Genomic DNA, 16,361 nt, shown 5'->3' on the forward strand with positions numbered 1-16,361 from the left:
GATGTTACTCATACACCTCTTGCAATTGTTTATCCCGCAAACCGCCGAGGGATTGAATTGAAGTCAAGTTTCATCCATCAACTTACCAAGTTCCATGGGTTGGATAGAGAAGATCCTCAAAAGCATTTGAAGTCCTTTCATATGATATGTGTTAGCATGTTGCCCGACAATGTGACATTGGATGATTTCAAGTTAACCGCATTCCCGCTCACCTTGGAAGACAAAGCTAGAGAGTGGTTATTCAACTTACCACCGGGATCTATTCACACATGGGAAGAGTTACTCAAGGCATTCAATAGCAAATTCTATCCCACCTCCCGAATATCAAGCCAACGAAGTGACATTTTGGGGATTCGTCAAGGGGAAAATGAAACATTTCATGATTTTTGGGAGCGCTTCAATAATTTGTGTACAAGTTGTCCTCAACACAATATACCCGAACAACTACTTCTTCAACAGATTTATGAGGGTATGAATGAAAAAGATCGGAGGATGATTGATGCTTCAAGTGGTGGTGACATCTTCAACAAAACCCCTCACGAGATCCGATTACTTTTTGGTACCATTTCTCAAAATCAACGGAATTTTGGGACTCGAAATGACATGAAGAGAAATTCTACACAAGTGGTTGGTGAAGTTAGCAACACTCAACATTTGGAATCAAAGCTCTTGGATTTGACTAATGTGTTAAGTCAAATGGTGGTGGGAAGCGGTCAACAATTGATGGTATGCGGTATTTGTGCAATGACGGGTCATTATACGGATAAGTGTCCCACACTTGGAAGTGAACCGGAAGATGTGAATGCAATGGGCGGATATCAAAGTCAACCAAGACCCATGGGATTTCAAAACAATTTCAACCAAAATTGGAGGAATAACCAAAACAACCCTTATCCACCAAAGCAAAATCCACCAAATCTTTTGATGAGACCCCAACATCCACAATACCAATCCCAAAAACCTCCATATCCACAAAATTCTTATAACCCTCCACATTACCAACACCCTCCACAACAAGGTCAATCAAGTGGTAACCATCAAATGAGCCTTCAAGAACTTGTTACTTCTCTTGCTCAAAGTCAAACCCAATTTCAACAAGAAACCAAGAATACTTTCTCCAACATTCAAGCACAAATTGTAGACTTGGCAACCCCTCTCAACAAGATAGAACAAAGGGGAAAACTTCCATCTCAAACCGAGAAGAACCCCAATGTGAATGCCATCACCTTACGAAGTGGGAAAACACTTGGAGAAAGTCAACCTAAAAGAGTTTCAAGAGAAGAAGAAGATGAAGTGATCATAGTGGAATCTCCAAAAGTTGTGGTTCCTCCAAAAGAACCGGTTGTGCCAAATGTTGATCAACCCGACCCTTCCAACAAATCCATCAAACCATTGGTCATACCACCACCTTTTCCATCCCGTTTGGCTTCCTCAAAGAAACAAGAAGAAGAGCAAGCGTTTCTCGAGACTTTCCTCAAAGTTCAACTCAACATTTCACTCTTGGATGCCATTAAGCAAATCCCACGTTACGCCAAATTTCTTAAGGATTTGTGCACCAACAAGAGAAAATTCAAGACAAATGAGAAGATTCAAGTAAATGCAAATGTATCCGCGGTCATCTAAAAGAAGCTTCCACCCAAATGCAAAGACCCGGGGATGTTTGCTATACCTTGTACCATTGGTGATTTACATGTTGAAAGTGCCATGCTAGATCTTGGAGCCTCAATCAACGTCATGCCATACTCGGTTTTTCAATCTCTCAATGTTGGACCTTTGGAAGAAACCGGAGTCATTATTCAATTAGCAGACAAGTCAAGTGTATTTCCAAGAGGCATGTTGGAGGATGTACTCGTTCAAGTTAATCAACTAGTATTTCTTGCGGATTTCTATGTCATTGATCTTGAAGAAAAGACTCCTTTCAAGTCATCTATGATTCTCCTTGGAAGACCCTTCATGAATACCGCTCACACTATTATTGATGTCCACAATGGGAAGATCACCATGGAGTTTGATGGAGAGACCATTCACTTCAACATCTTCAACGCAATGAGATATCCTAGCAATATATCCCCATTGTATCGAGTTGATGTGATTGAGCCAATCACCCAACAATTATTCGAGTTATCAAATGGGGATCTTTTGAAGATGGTGCTTAACATGAGTCTTGAAGGTGAAAGTTTGAAGAATACCTTGGATATGTATACATTGGATTCCGAAGTCGAAAATATTGTGAAGGCTTTAGAAATTACTAATTCCACAAAGAAGGATGTTTCTCAAGTTGCATTATCTCATTCTCCAATCAAGATGCCACCTTCCATAATCCAACCACCCACACTTGATTTGAAAGCTTTACCTATCCATTTGAAATATGCTTATCTAGGTCAAGATGAGACTTTACCGGTGATTATCTCTTCTCAATTGAAAGATTTTGAAGAAAACCAATTGATTGAAGTCTTGAAAGAGCATAAAGAAGCCATGGGATGGACCATAGCGGACATCAAAGGGATAAGTCCTAATGTATGCACTCACAAAATACTCATGGAAGATGATTGCAAGCCTAGGAGGGAAGCTCAACGACGATTAAACCCTCCCATGATGGAAGTTGTCAAGAAGGAGATAATCAAGCTACTTGATGCAGATATGATTTATCCAATTTCCGACTCCAAATGGGTTAGTCCGGTGCAAGTGGTTCCCAAGAAAACAGGAATCACAGTTGTGGAGAATAACAAAGGCGTAATGGTACCAACTCGAATTCAAAATGGATGGAGGGTGTGCATTGATTATAGAAAGTTGAATTCAAGCACGCGGAAAGATCACTTCCCTCTTCCTTTCATTGATCAAATGCTCGAGCGATTGACGGGGAAATCGCATTATTGTTGCCTTGATGGATACTCGGGTTTTCACCAAATACCCGTTGCCCCCGAAGATCAAGTTAAAACAACTTTTACATGCCCCTTTGGAACATTTGCTTACAAGCGGATGCCATTTGGATTATGCAATGCTCCCGCCACATTCCAAAGATGCATGGTGAGTATCTTCTCCGAGTATGTTGAAAGTATAATCGAAGTGTTTATGGACGATTTCACCGTGTATGGCAATTCGTTTGATGAATGTTTGGGTAACCTTAAGAAGATTTTGAAAAGGTGCATAGAGAAAAAGTTGGTGTTAAACTTTGAGAAATGTCACTTCATGGTTAATCAAGGAATCATTTTGGGACACATCGTCTCCAAAAAGGGCATCGAAGTTGATAAAGACAAAATTGACGTCATCCAAACCCTACCTTACCCAACATGTGTTAGAGAAGTGAGATCTTTCTTGGGTCATGCGGGATTCTATAGAAGATTTATCAAAGATTTCTCCAAGATTACGCGACCAATGTGCCTTCTCCTTCAAAAAGATATCGACTTTGACTTCAATGTTGCATGCCAAGAAGCCTTTGACAAACTTAAAGACTTGCTCACTTCCGCGCCAATAATCCAACCTCCAAATTGGGAGCTTCCATTTGAAATAATGTGTGACGCAAGCAATTTTGCTATTGGAGCGGTCTTAGGTCAAAAAGAGGGCAAAGCATCACATGTCATCTACTATGCTTCTAAGACATTGGATAATGCTCAAGCCAACTATTCCACCACTGAGAAGGAACTTCTAGCCATTGTTTTCGCATTGGAAAAATTCCGGCAATACCTTCTTGGGACAAAAGTAATTGTATATTCCGACCATGCCGCATTAAAGTATCTCATGACCAAGGAAGATGCCAAACCACGGTTGATTCGTTGGATTCTTCTTTTACAAGAATTCAACCTTGAGATAAAGGATAAAAGTGGTGCCGAAAACTTAGTTGCGGATCACTTAAGTCGGTTGAATGTTGGCGAGTCTTCTTCTCCTATTCTTGATGAATTCCCGGATGAGCACCTCTTCCATATCTCAAATTCCATTCCATGGTATGCGAATATTGTCAATTACTTGGTTACTAAAGAAATTCCTCACGCCTTTACCAAGCATCAAAAGGCCAAGTTGAAGAGTGATTCCAAATACTACGTATGGGACGACCCTTATCTTTGGAAACATTGTCCGGATCAACTAATACGGAGGTGTGTTCATCAAAATGAAGTCGAGTCAATTTTGAAATTTTGCCATGAATATACATGCGAGGGACATTTTGGTCAAAACAAAACCATGTGAAAGGTGCTTGAATGCTGACTCTATTGGCCAACAATGTCAAGAGATACCTATCTATTTTGCAAGAGTTGTGATAGATGTCAAAGAACGGGTACCATATCCATGAGGCATGAGATGATTCAAAGTTCTATCCTTATTTGCGAAATCTTTGGTGTATGGGGAATCGACTTCATGGGTCCCTTCCCTGTTTCGTTTGGTTATACTTATATACTCCTGGCAGTTGATTACGTTTCAAAGTGGGTTGAAGCAAAGGCTACACGGCATGATGATTCAAAAACTGTTATTGACTTCTTGAAGTCAAACATTTTCACAAGGTATGGTGTACCGAGAGCCTTGGTGAGTGATAGGGGCACTCATTTTTGCAATAAAATGATGGAAGCAATGACAAAGAGATATGGTGCCACACACCGGATATCAACCGCTTATCATCCACAAACAAATGGCCAAGCCGAAGTGTCAAACAGAAAAGTCAAACAAATTCTTGAAAAGACCGTCAACACTACCCGAAAAGATTGGAGCTTAAAGTTAGAAGATGCCTTATGGGCGTATCGGACCGCCTACAAAACTCCAATTGGTATGTCTCCATTCCGCCTTGTCTATGGAAAATCTTGTCATTTACCGGTGGAATTGGAACACAAGGCATATTGGGCGGTTAAAAAGTGCAATTTCAATCTTGAAGAAAGTGGAAAGCACCGAAAAATGCAACTTCAAGAACTTGAGGAGTTGAGAAACGAGTCTTACGAAAACTCAAGCATCTACAAAGATAAGACGAAAGCGTTTCATGACAAGCACATCACTCGAAAACACTTTATTCCAGGTCAAAAAGTTCTTCTTTATCATTCACGCTTAAAACTATTCCCGGGAAAGTTGCGATCTCGATGGCACGGTCCTTTTATTGTCATAAAAGTGTTTGATCATGGTGCGGTTGAAATTAAGAGTTTGGAAACAAATCAAATATTCAAGGTGAATGGGCACCGCTTGAAACCATTTTATGAAGGCTTTGATACGGGAGAATTCGATAACATAACATTGGAAGTACCAAATTACGAAAGTTGATGGAAGCGGGACTATGTCTTGGCAAAGACGTTAAATAAATGCAATGTAAATAAATAATGTCCGTTTGAAGTTTTGGGTGTTTCTACATTTGAAGTTAGCCATAAAAATAAGCATATAGAAGCCTTCCAGTGATTTTGGTGAAGTTTGAAAATTTCCAAAATTTTGACTTTCGCGCGGGTGCCCGTGCAGATTTTGCGCGACCGACCCCAACCGCGCAGGTCCCGAGTTCTAAATTACACCAACATGGGGTGCTTTCTGATTGCTGCGCGCGGGTGCCCGCGCAAATGTTGCGCGACCAACCCCCAGCCGCGCAGATTCCGAACTCCAAATTGCACAAACATGGGGTACAATCTGATTATTGCGCGCGGCTGATACCCACCCGCACAGGACGTTTGCGCGGCCAAGACTAACTCATTTTATTTAATGCGCGGCCACCATATTTGCCCTAAATTGCAAAAAACTTACCCGGATACCCGCCCCATACCCACTATTTGAACCGGATTCGACCCATTTATCACCCAACCTTATAACCCCTTTAACCCGTCGGCTCCCCTTTTCCCTCCTTGTGCCTCCCGTCAGCAACGAATACCAAACACGCCGCCGCCTCCTTCTCCGACCGCACGAAGGCGTCCCCGTCGGTTGCGCTCGTTTTTCGTCGCCGGAAAAGCGACGCTTCGTCGGCGCTCCACCACCATTACCTCTTCCACCAAATTCCGCCTAAACCCATCCCTTTTACCTCCAAAAACATCGCCGGCCGCCACCCTTCTCATCCTCGCCGAAAAACCGAAAAACGTAGATCCCGACAAAAACTTCCATCCAATTCCAAAAATTCTTGGGGCAACCTGTACCAAACACTCCACCGCACACCGATCTACTCTTAATTTGGGAAAATCTTATCGCCGGAAAATCAAGCTCCACCACCGGCCGCCGGCCGCCGCTGCCGCCGGCCGCCACCACAAATTTTCCCCAAAAATTTCAAAATTTTTGTTTCTCACCGGAGATTCAAAAGACTTAATTTGTGGGCTTCAAATTCAAGCTTGGGGTGCGGATTTTTGCGTATTCCTTTCGGACTTCAACACACAAAGTTGGTAATCCCTTTTAATTTATTGCATTCAATTTCTAATTTTACTAGACTTATGCTATGCATTAGGTTAAATAGAATTAGTCTTAGCTTGCCTTGAATTGATTGAATTGAATTGTGCCAAATTGCCAATTTGGAATATTACCCAATTTTAATTATTTGATTTGATTGGATTGGTGTGAGGCGAGTGTGAGGGATAATCTTGTTCAAGTTTTTGTCTTTGCTAGATTCATTCATTCACAGGTACAATGGCAAGGGATAAGACCATTCACACATCTCATGGTTCTTCGCGTGAAGCTCAATCCTCGGGACCATCCAAGAAAATGTCCACCGACCATGTTGATCGTGATGGGAACCTTACCCTCACTAGTGCCCAAAGCCGCGAGTTCAAATCCAACCTCCAAAAGCGTGCAATCCGCGCCACAAAATTTTACCACCAAGATTCTATGGATCAACTCGGCCTTGACAACCACTTGCGACAATTATTTTTCCAGATTGGTTGGGACCGGTTTCTTGATCTTTCTGCAAGAACCTACAAGAAGCCCTCAATCGAATTCCTCTCCACGTATGCTCGCAATGACACAGCGAGGGTACTCACTTTCAAACTCCAGGGTCGGCAGCACCGACTCAAGTACAAAAAACTCAACAAGATCATGGGCACATATGACATCTACAACTCCGACATCTACATCCACTAATGGACTCAATTCAAAAGCTTGCCCAACGTAGAATTTTGGACCCAAATCACGAGCTTGCCCAAGTTCAATCCCAGTCGCCAAAAAGACCCGTTCATCATGCATCCTTGCTGGAGAATTGCCCACCGGATCCTATCCGCATCTATCTTTGCTCGTCACGAGCCGGGACAAATCAACACCGTTGAGTTGTATTTTCTCTATTGCATGTCGCGCCACCGTTGGTCTTTGCCCGATTTCGCCACCTTCTTTTTAGACAAATGTGATAGCCTAAGGACGAAGACCACTGGTGACATTTGTATTGGAGGTCTCATTACCCTCATTGGTTACCTACATGGAGGACCTATGGTATCATTTCCGGCCCAAGGACGGTTATCCTCCTCGTGGGCTTCCTCCATCTTGATCCCGGTATGATCCTTCCTTACTCTCATCCTAAGCATTGAGGACAATGCTTAATTTTAAGCTTGGGGTGAGGTAATCTAATCTTTTATTTTTATTGCATTTAGGTTGTATATAGTTGCATTTAGAGTTAGTCATTTAGGGCATTCATAAAAATTGCATAAAAAAAAAATTCAAAAATATTGCATATTTTCTTTCTTTCTTTTCTCATTTTCATACTTTTTAGATGCATTCTAGTTTAAGTTCATGCATTTTTGTTCTCTCTTGTCTTCTCATCCCTACAGGTACCATAGCGCCGAGTCATAAGTATTGAATCATAGATTGGTCCTGGGTCTTGATATGGAATTCCTTGTATTTGATGAATGGGGCACGTTTTGAGCCTCACAGACCACTTTGAGACCGCTTGTGTGGGGGTCAGATGCAGGTAGCTTGATTGGGTCTAGGTGCGGAGGGATGTGGTTGGTCATGCCAATGTGTGCGAGCAAAGACTAGCCCGGTAAGGTATTTTGAAGACATTGAAGATATTGAAGACCCGCATCTTGGTTTTGGAGGGAGTACCCCTTAATACTCCCGAGTCTCGTCCGAGCCTTGTTTAGTTAGATTCTCACCGCCTTTTTAGGATAGGTTATCATTTTTTCTAGGGGTCTATAATAGATAGTTAGATAGATTTTGTTTATCACACCTTGCATTGAGGTGCTTGATGAACTTTGAAGTGGGTCCCCCAATTCACATCTTTTGGGACCAAGTCTTTTCGGTAACACCCATTTTTGAGTCATTTCCCACCCTTTTTAGTTGATCTTGGCACGTTGTCAATGATCATTAGGTTTTCATATTAGCCTCCATCTATCACTCAATTTTCACTATTGGAGTCCTATGTTACTTGGTGAAATTCCTTAGACCTTTCAAGAAGCAACACAAAGAATGAAGAAATTTGAAAAAGTGAAGAAAATAAGAGCCTATTAAAGATGATTCAAGAAAAGCAACAAAAACAAAGAAGAAAAAGAGCAACACAAAAAGAAGAACAAGATTCCAAGTTCAAGACTTATGTTATATATGTTGATTATGATAAAAAAAAAATTAAAAAAAAAAAAAAAATAAATAATAATAATAATAATACCAGATTCCAAGCAGCAAAACGTGATTGAAGACCCAATAATAGAAGTTCAAGATTGAAGATTTAGGTTGTTAGGTTTAGATTTAGGTTAAGTATAATTTTTATTATTTTATTTTATTTTTTGATTTTTGGTGAGAAAAGGCCCCGACGATGAGACGGTAGACTGTAAAGGACAGTACAAGGGAGAAGCCTATGAAACCGGATGTTTGCCCGGAGGCCGTGCTACAAAACCCTATTTCGTTATTATACACTTTGGCCTGACAAATGTAGGAATCATAGTGTGTGAAGAGGCGCCTTTCCTTCGTGCACTATGGTCTACATTGGTGATTTAAAGTGCCCCCACTGGGCGCATCTCTGTTTCCTTTGTCTTGCACACTGCGACCGCATCCAGCCGTGATCTATTCGCCCATCAAGTGGTTGAGAATGTGGTTTATGGCTCTAAAGCGGGTAACATTTTGAAGATGCGTAGGGTCCATTGAAGGACTAATTCTGACCATGTTGACTGATGTTGACCAAGTTCTATGGTATCTTTCTTTTTCCTTTTTAGATAGTTCATCCCGAGCTCATTTTTAGTCTTGTTCTAACTTGAGGACAAGTTAGGTTTAAGCTTGGGGTGATTTGATAGCTTATTTTATTTCCTTATTTTTATTAGTTTATTTTAGATTTTTAGATCTTTTTATCATTAATGCGTTGTATTTTATTTATTTTTCTTTAGTATGGATCATACCGGGTGCTTGTTATGTTGCATAAGATATTTTGTAGGTTTTTCGGTGCTTGTTGCGGTTGTGGGTTGATCGGAGACGGACTTAGTGGGCTCCCGAGGCATTATTGGGCTTGGCGGAATCAAAGAGGAAGAATTGGGCTTTGAAAGATATTGGCTTGGATTATTTGGGCTTGTGAAGATGGATCATAAAATTCAAATTTTGGGCTTGGAGCATCCATTTGGTAGCTAAATGATGATTGGTGCATTTCAAATTACAGGGACAAGGAGGGGGGACCAAAGGAATCTTTGGTAGTGGAAGGGTGTAGTGGCTTGGTGGACCAATAGCATTACAGCAACATTTGCGCGGGTGGAATTTCCGTCGCGCGGGTACCCGCGCAACTGCCCAGTTTGGGCATTTTGGTCATTTGGCTTGCCTTAACCTTTGGGGATCAGATCTGGGGGCTCAGATTCACGTTTTTCCACCATTAGAGACCTGGAAAAGGCGATTTTGGGAGCAAAAGATCATTTCCTTTCATCTTTCCAAATCTTAGGTAGTTTCTTTATGCAATTAGATTATTGTTCTTGTTTCTTTGTTGCCATGAGTGGCTAATACTCTTATTTGGTTAATTTTGGCTGAAAACCAATGAATGTTTGTGGGTTTTGAAGGATTTATGTTGATTATCAATTTATTCCATGTTTATGATTCTAGTTTGCAATTCTTATGCTTATTTGATACTTTGATCATGAGCTTAGTATTTGATTGAGCAATAGTTGATTTATTTCATTGATTTTGCATTGGATCATTGAATTTATCTAGAACAAAGGCTTTATGATGGTAGAAATCATCTCTAGCTTGTGAATCATATCTCCTTTATGGATGTGTAAGCATTTGACATCCTCTAGGAATTGGGGATTCCTTCATTCTTAAAGCTAATTGATTTTTTGGGATTAATTGCTTCAATTGACCCTTGATCTTAATTAAGAAGGTGTGTTGTGGGCTTCCCCAACCTCCATACTATCTATGAGGAATCTTGGCATATCATGCTTCATGATTGCTATAACCAATTTGGGATGAAAGATAAGCTTTGTATTAGATCCTAATGATAAACACACAAATGTTCATTGTGTTGAATTGCCTTAGTTAACCAATTATTCACAACCTTTGAGCATCTCATCAACTTGCTTAATTGCAAGGTTTTTTAGTTATTCAAGTATTTTAGTTATCAAGTAATCAAACACCCCCCTTTTTATTTTAATTGTAGTTAGTTAGTTTAATTTCACTAGTTCTATTAAATTGCATTGGTGATTGAATACAACCATTTCCCCGAGGATCGATACCCCTTTTTACCATTATATTACGTTTAGTTAGCAATCAAAGGGTGTAATTTGTTTGGTGGGTTTGACATCCCGATCACAACTTTTGAAAGTATTTATTGGATACCTTTGGAAATAGAGTTGAAATTTCCATATTTTGAAAAATATTTCCAATACACGATTCTTGAAATTACCAAAGTTATTTTGATATTTTGATCCTACTTTTCGAACAAAAATAATCTAAGGTGAAGCATCATTAGATTAAGACTATATTGATTGTGTAAACATTTGAAATGTGTTCGAAATGAATTTTGTGTCAACTATGCATTTTTCTAACGGAAAGCCCTAGCACATTAGTGTTTAAACCTAATAACCATAACATAGACATGTGAATTTTAATCATATGACCAAACTTCATCTAGTTTTTTAGTTTTTTCTTTTCATTAATTAGTATTATCTAGATAAAATGTTATCTGGATACTAAATTTTCAAAAAAAAAAAAAACATTTGATAAAAAGATGTCACTCTTGCGGAATAGAAGAAAAAAATGAGAGCAAAGTTTTAAAATATAAGAATTTATTGTGGAAAGTATCATTTTTCTGACTTCTGAGTTTCATTACTAATTAATTTATTATGTAAGTTAATAAATAAAAATAAAAAATAAATACTCAAACATAATTTACCTAAATACATTAAGTCAACAAATTAAAGTTCTAGTCCTTCGGATGAGATAGAAATGGGAATTATTTTAAGGAATCGATGTGTACGAAAGATGTTTATAGAATAAAGTCTTGCCGAATCTGAGCCCAAGCTACTCACGGTTGCTTTTAATGAGATAACAAGTTGAAGGTGGTCTTGTGTATTAAATTATGAGACAAGATAATGTCGTAAACCATACACTACTTTAATGCTTGCGTACTTGTGAAGATTTTAATTAGAGGTTAAGATTTAAAGAAAGCTTAAAGAGTATGATGTAAAATAGATGTCAAAATTGATGTGAATAATTTCTAATTATATATTAGGATGGATGGCAAGGAAATGAGATGCTTGAGATGTCATTTCAGTACTTTAGTATAGTAACAATAGATTGGAATGTATAGCCCTAATTGATTGCACATGCAAAACCTAAAGAACCAAAGGGATGGATCCAAAACCATCTGCTTATGATGGGATTACATGTTTTGTTGTGACATACACCAAATCACATCACATTATAAAGTTCTTAACAACAGTACTGTTTAGGAAGTTCATGATTTTGCCACCACATTTTAGCATCTTTAGTTTGCAGCCCCTATATAGATGATGCTGTCTTTTTATTATTATTATTATTATTATTATTATTATTATTATTATTTAAATTTAGATGCTTCTCTAGACATGTTTTCCCTTCTCTATTGGACCTCTTACGTGCTTTTCTTTTCTTCATCCCCATCTCACCGTTTGTAGAATCATGAAGCCTCAAAAGAATAACAAAAACACATCAACTGTTGCTTGCGTCCCCAGCGGAATGGGGGGCTAAGCAATCTCTAGTTTTCTATAATTTTATGTGTGTTCTTACTATTTAGCTTTTTTATTACAATATATGCAATTATAATATATTTGTTTTTATGACACATTAAAAGAACAAACAATAGCACAAAAACAGAAAAGCTTTAAGTATATTCATTAATTAGATTAGATATGTAATGTACATACATATCTTCAAGGGCAAACGCTACCAATGGGTATCCGTGTGTCCACCAATAGGTCCTCGCTCATCACTCTTGTTATATGAGGTAAGTTCGCTATGTGTCATGCAAGAAAAAAGATGTCCAGACCCGAACTTGATATAGTTTGCTTATCACTTTTCACTTTTTACAATTTTATGGTTATGGCGAAATATTACAAGAAACTAATTGTACTGATCGATTAAAATTTTTTATATAAATTTTGAAAATTCAATTTTCAACGTAGACATGTCGTTCTTGTAGGTCGATGAGAATTTTTCCCACCAATTTTTTTTCGCTCCGGTTTATAAAAACAACACCACGGCGACATGTTGTTTTTGTATACACATCTTGCTTTTGAAAAGGTAAATAATTTTAATTACTAATTAGATGAGGATCCCCGCGTTGCGGGGATGGATGTGAAAAGAACTGATCAATAATGCAATTTACTAAACTAACTTAGAAGTTCAATATGAACATGTTTAGAGTGTAAGGGTGATGTGAGATTTATTGTTTGGTTGATTAACTGGTAATGGGACCAAAAACTGGGAAAAAAAATGTTTCCACTGAAATGCCCTTGGTGATACTTTAAAGAAAAAATCAACTAACATTACATGCCAACAGGTTATCCTTAACTAAAACAGAAAGAATGCCACATCATCACCATCATGGACCAAAGTTTCCCCAAAAATCTCTCAACAGCAGCATGACCATTGCCCGAAGTAGCACATAAAACCCTAATATTCTCCTGCACATCAAAGAATCCCATCTCCTGAAGTTGAGATAGTTGAGTTGCATAAAGTTGCTCTGGTGCCACTACAAATTAAAAACAATAATCATCGTCATCATTATAAATAAAAGTTCAGGGTAAAAACGTAAATTTACAAAAGAATTTGACTTACCATCAAGGACATTTGGGACTCCCATGCCACCAGCTCCAAGTCCACCAAACATACTCATCAACATGTCGAATCCCATATTGTTTTGTGATCCTGTAGATTAAAAACTTGAAATAATATTAAAATGGCATATGATTTATAAAAATTATTAACAATGGAAGTGTCTAGTTACTACCTGGAGAAGCACCAGTCTGAGTAGGATTCCTGAAACATAAAACTTAATGCGTTGAGCATGTAAAACTGACGAATATTGTGAAATTTGTTTTTTAAAATGTAAGGTTAAAATGGTTATTTGATCTCTCATCCAGACCATCTATTCAGTCTAGAAAAGAAACATGCCTCATGTATAGTTGTATACAATACTTTATTCAGACAGACAATATAATCCATTCAACTACTTTACCAATGATAGCTATATTCAAGTGATTCTTTTTTACTTAATACATAAATGCCAACTTAATTGGATCATTTTGGAACTTAAATCAAATCAGTTACAGTAAAAAAAAAAAAGAAAAAAAAAAGAAAAAAGCATTTCCACTTACAAAGTTGATTGTTGTTGATTAAGCTGGGGTAGAAGTTGTTGTAAAGACATCATTTACTGTATAAAATAAATCAACTTATAATCAAACTCAAATTTACAACAGTCAAAGTTACAAACCAATATTACACCACAATTTGTATACCTGCATCATTCGAGGTGAAGTTAACTGACGAAGCACTTCTGGATTCTGCATCATCTCCCTCAACTAAGGGTTAGAATCGAACATAGTGCGAAGCTGGGGGTTTTGACTCACAATCTACAAATTCACATCACCACTACCATCAAAAAAATTTATAAATTCTCCAGTACCTAAACTATAGTGTATATCATGTTTAACATACCTGCTCCATATACTGGGGATTTGAAAGCAAGATTTGGTTGTTGTCGGGGCTGCAAAGAAGACTGGTGGTCAGGTAGCCGGCAACCGGTGACAAAGGTGAAACTTTCATCACTCAACCAAGGGGTATATTTGGCAATTTTGGGGGAAATATTTTAGCCTCAATTTTTTTTATTCTTGTAGCTAGTATCACTATCACTCTAAAAATATAATCAGAAATCATTGTAAGGGTATTAGGGGTAATAAGGGTAGTTTAGTAATTTTTAATTCATTTAGCATAATAAGAATTTTCCTTCCGGTTCATCAACATTATTTACTCTGCAATACAAATATGGATACACTCAACACATAACCCCAAAGCAACCAGCCAAATTGCAATAAAAGTTGATCCAGATAAAAAATATAATGTTAATAGTGATGAAGGTTAAGAAGTTTCAAAATGTTTCTATTTACGTTTATTAATTGATTTTAGGAATTTACTTAATTGTAATAACTTCTATATGCATTTAATATGTAAAATGTATGTAATCCATAACTCGTGCGATCTGATTTTGAGATCTGGAAGGCGATCAAACAGATGAAATCTGCCTCTTTTTAAAGAAACTTGAAGATTCATCTGCTGAAACATATGATATGTTCAGAGAATTAAGTTTTTTCATCAAGAATTTCAGCATCTTTTGCAAGTGCTTCTCGAGCTCAATCACCTGCAAAATTCAATATGTAGGATTCACAAAACTCAAATAAAATCAAAAGTAAAGAATGCATGTAAATAAATCTAAACTCAAACCCATGTTAAGAACCTACAGGTAAATCAATTACCCTTGGAAATTGAAAAGCAAGAACCTGCATAAACACAACATCAGTCTAATGATCTAATCTACATTTATCATTGTGATTGTGAGCACGAGAAAGATTTAATCAAAGAAAAGGAAGAAATTATACAGTAGGTAAATCAATTACCCTTGGAAATTGAAATAGGTTTGTGTTTGTGTTTGGAAATATGGTTAATGTCTTCTTGCTTTGGTGAATACAGTCTGTGTTTGGAGTGTGGTAGCGATTTCTATTGTTGTAAATATGGTTATATCAATTGAATTGAAAGTGAAAGCATAATGAAATTGCAAAAATTAAAGTGGATCTTTGGGTTGCAGATTGCATCAGCGGAGAATGTGTTTGGGATTGGGGTGGAGGTCTGAACAACGACCTTTCAATTAGCTTGATTGGGTGAGTAAAGAAGAAGGAAGTAATCCAAAGAATTGCTTAACTTCATCAACGACCGTTGGGAAGGAGGTTGAGCAGCGACGTGGTGGCCACCAAGTTTCTATCGATTGGGGTAGAAAGAAAATCACAACAAATAACCATGACTCCAATTTATCCCCTCCTCAAATTTACCCTTCCCACTGCATCTTTCGTCTGTTGATGATACCCACCGCAACAACTGTGACAACCCAAAAATTTCCATTCGGTAAAACCATGCACTACAATTGAAGTCAAATCTGTATCAACTAACTATCAAACTTTTGGGATAAGTTTGAGTGTTTTAAGGTTAGTGCTCCAGAGGATATCAGGAGAGAGGATACACTAGGGTTTAATATGTTGCAATAAGTGCCCAAACCTTCAAGAGTTTGGAATACTACAGTCCAAAAATGGTATTCGAACCAAAAACCCTCAAGGCTATATAAAGAAAATTTAGCCATTTTGGATTCATTTGTTACATTTCTAGCTAGAGAAAAGTCGATTTTCTCTCTCAAGGATCTTCACCTGATCACCCCCAACTGTAAGTACTTCAACCTAAAGTGTATATAAGTGTGTTATATGCCTTAATAACATGAAAATCATATCAAAACAACAAGATTTGGGAGTTTACCGCCCAAGAACATCTTGGAGAGTAAACTCCTTTATAAGGGCCAAAGTGTGCCCAATGCCCCTCCAAGCCTTGGGACTAAACCTAGAGACTACCATTACTTGTTTTAGACCCCCCAAAACATTAAGAAACAAGGCTAGAAGTGAGTTCACGACCAAGGAAGTTTTTGGGCCGTGAACTCTATTTTAGGGTGCCAAAATGCCCTAAATGCCTTCCATAAGCCAAGAGACAAGCATAGCACTTTACCATGATGTGTCTAGGACCCAAAACAACCAAAATACCAACACCCATAGGTGTTTACGCCCGCAAGCTTATGACCAAATGGTCCATGGGTCGTAAACTCAAGATAAGAGTGTTTTGATGACACAAACACTTCCTAAGGCTTAGGCATGAATTTAGAATACTTCCTTATGACCTTTAGGACCCTCATAAGCATAAATGGCCATGAGTTTACGGTAGTAAACTCATTTGGGCCGTGA

General features: G+C 38.2%; 3 protein-coding genes across 3 annotated transcripts; 2 read left to right on the forward strand and 1 right to left on the reverse strand.

Moving 5' to 3' along the window:
* The first annotated feature begins 471 nt into the window (after positions 1–471).
* On the forward strand, positions 472–1,623 carry LOC145045063 (uncharacterized). The gene has a single exon (XM_078993410.1). The coding sequence runs from the start codon at positions 472–474 to the stop codon at positions 1,621–1,623; it is 1,152 nt and encodes a 383-aa protein (XP_078849536.1).
* A 33-nt stretch (positions 1,624–1,656) lies between these two features.
* Positions 1,657–5,235, forward strand: LOC145045064 (uncharacterized). Its single transcript, XM_078993411.1, is given in 4 exon segments — positions 1,657–2,437; positions 2,885–3,139; positions 3,710–3,768; positions 4,144–5,235. Coding segments are annotated over 4 exon segments (2,187 nt in total).
* Positions 5,236–12,868: 7,633 nt separating this feature from the next.
* LOC145047522 (ubiquitin domain-containing protein DSK2b-like) lies at positions 12,869–13,350 on the reverse strand. The gene is made up of 3 exons (XM_078995820.1): positions 13,319–13,350; positions 13,147–13,236; positions 12,869–13,060 (listed from the first exon to the last, which is right to left on the reverse strand). Exons 2-3 carry the CDS (start codon positions 13,220–13,222, stop codon positions 12,876–12,878), a joined length of 261 nt encoding a protein of 86 aa, XP_078851946.1. The 5' UTR covers positions 13,223–13,236; positions 13,319–13,350; the 3' UTR covers positions 12,869–12,875.
* Positions 13,351–16,361: the final 3,011 nt, after the last annotated feature.

Source organism: Lactuca saligna, chromosome 5, assembly GCF_052625555.1.
Source record: "Lactuca saligna cultivar CGN05327 chromosome 5, ASM5262555v1, whole genome shotgun sequence".
In the NCBI taxonomy this organism is placed as follows: domain Eukaryota; kingdom Viridiplantae; phylum Streptophyta; class Magnoliopsida; order Asterales; family Asteraceae; genus Lactuca; species Lactuca saligna.

Excerpts from the sequence above, each read along its gene's own strand:
- LOC145045063 (XM_078993410.1), top strand. The coding sequence starts at position 472 with ATGAATGAAAAAGATCGGAGGATGATTGATGCTTCAAGTGGTGGTGAC.
- LOC145047522 (XM_078995820.1), bottom strand. The coding sequence starts at position 13,222 with ATGGGATTCGACATGTTGATGAGTATGTTTGGTGGACTTGGAGCTGGT. Across the intron at positions 13,061-13,146 it reads AGTCCCAAATGTCCTTGATG|TGGCACCAGAGCAACTTTAT; the intron begins GTAAGTCAAATT and ends TTTAATTTGTAG.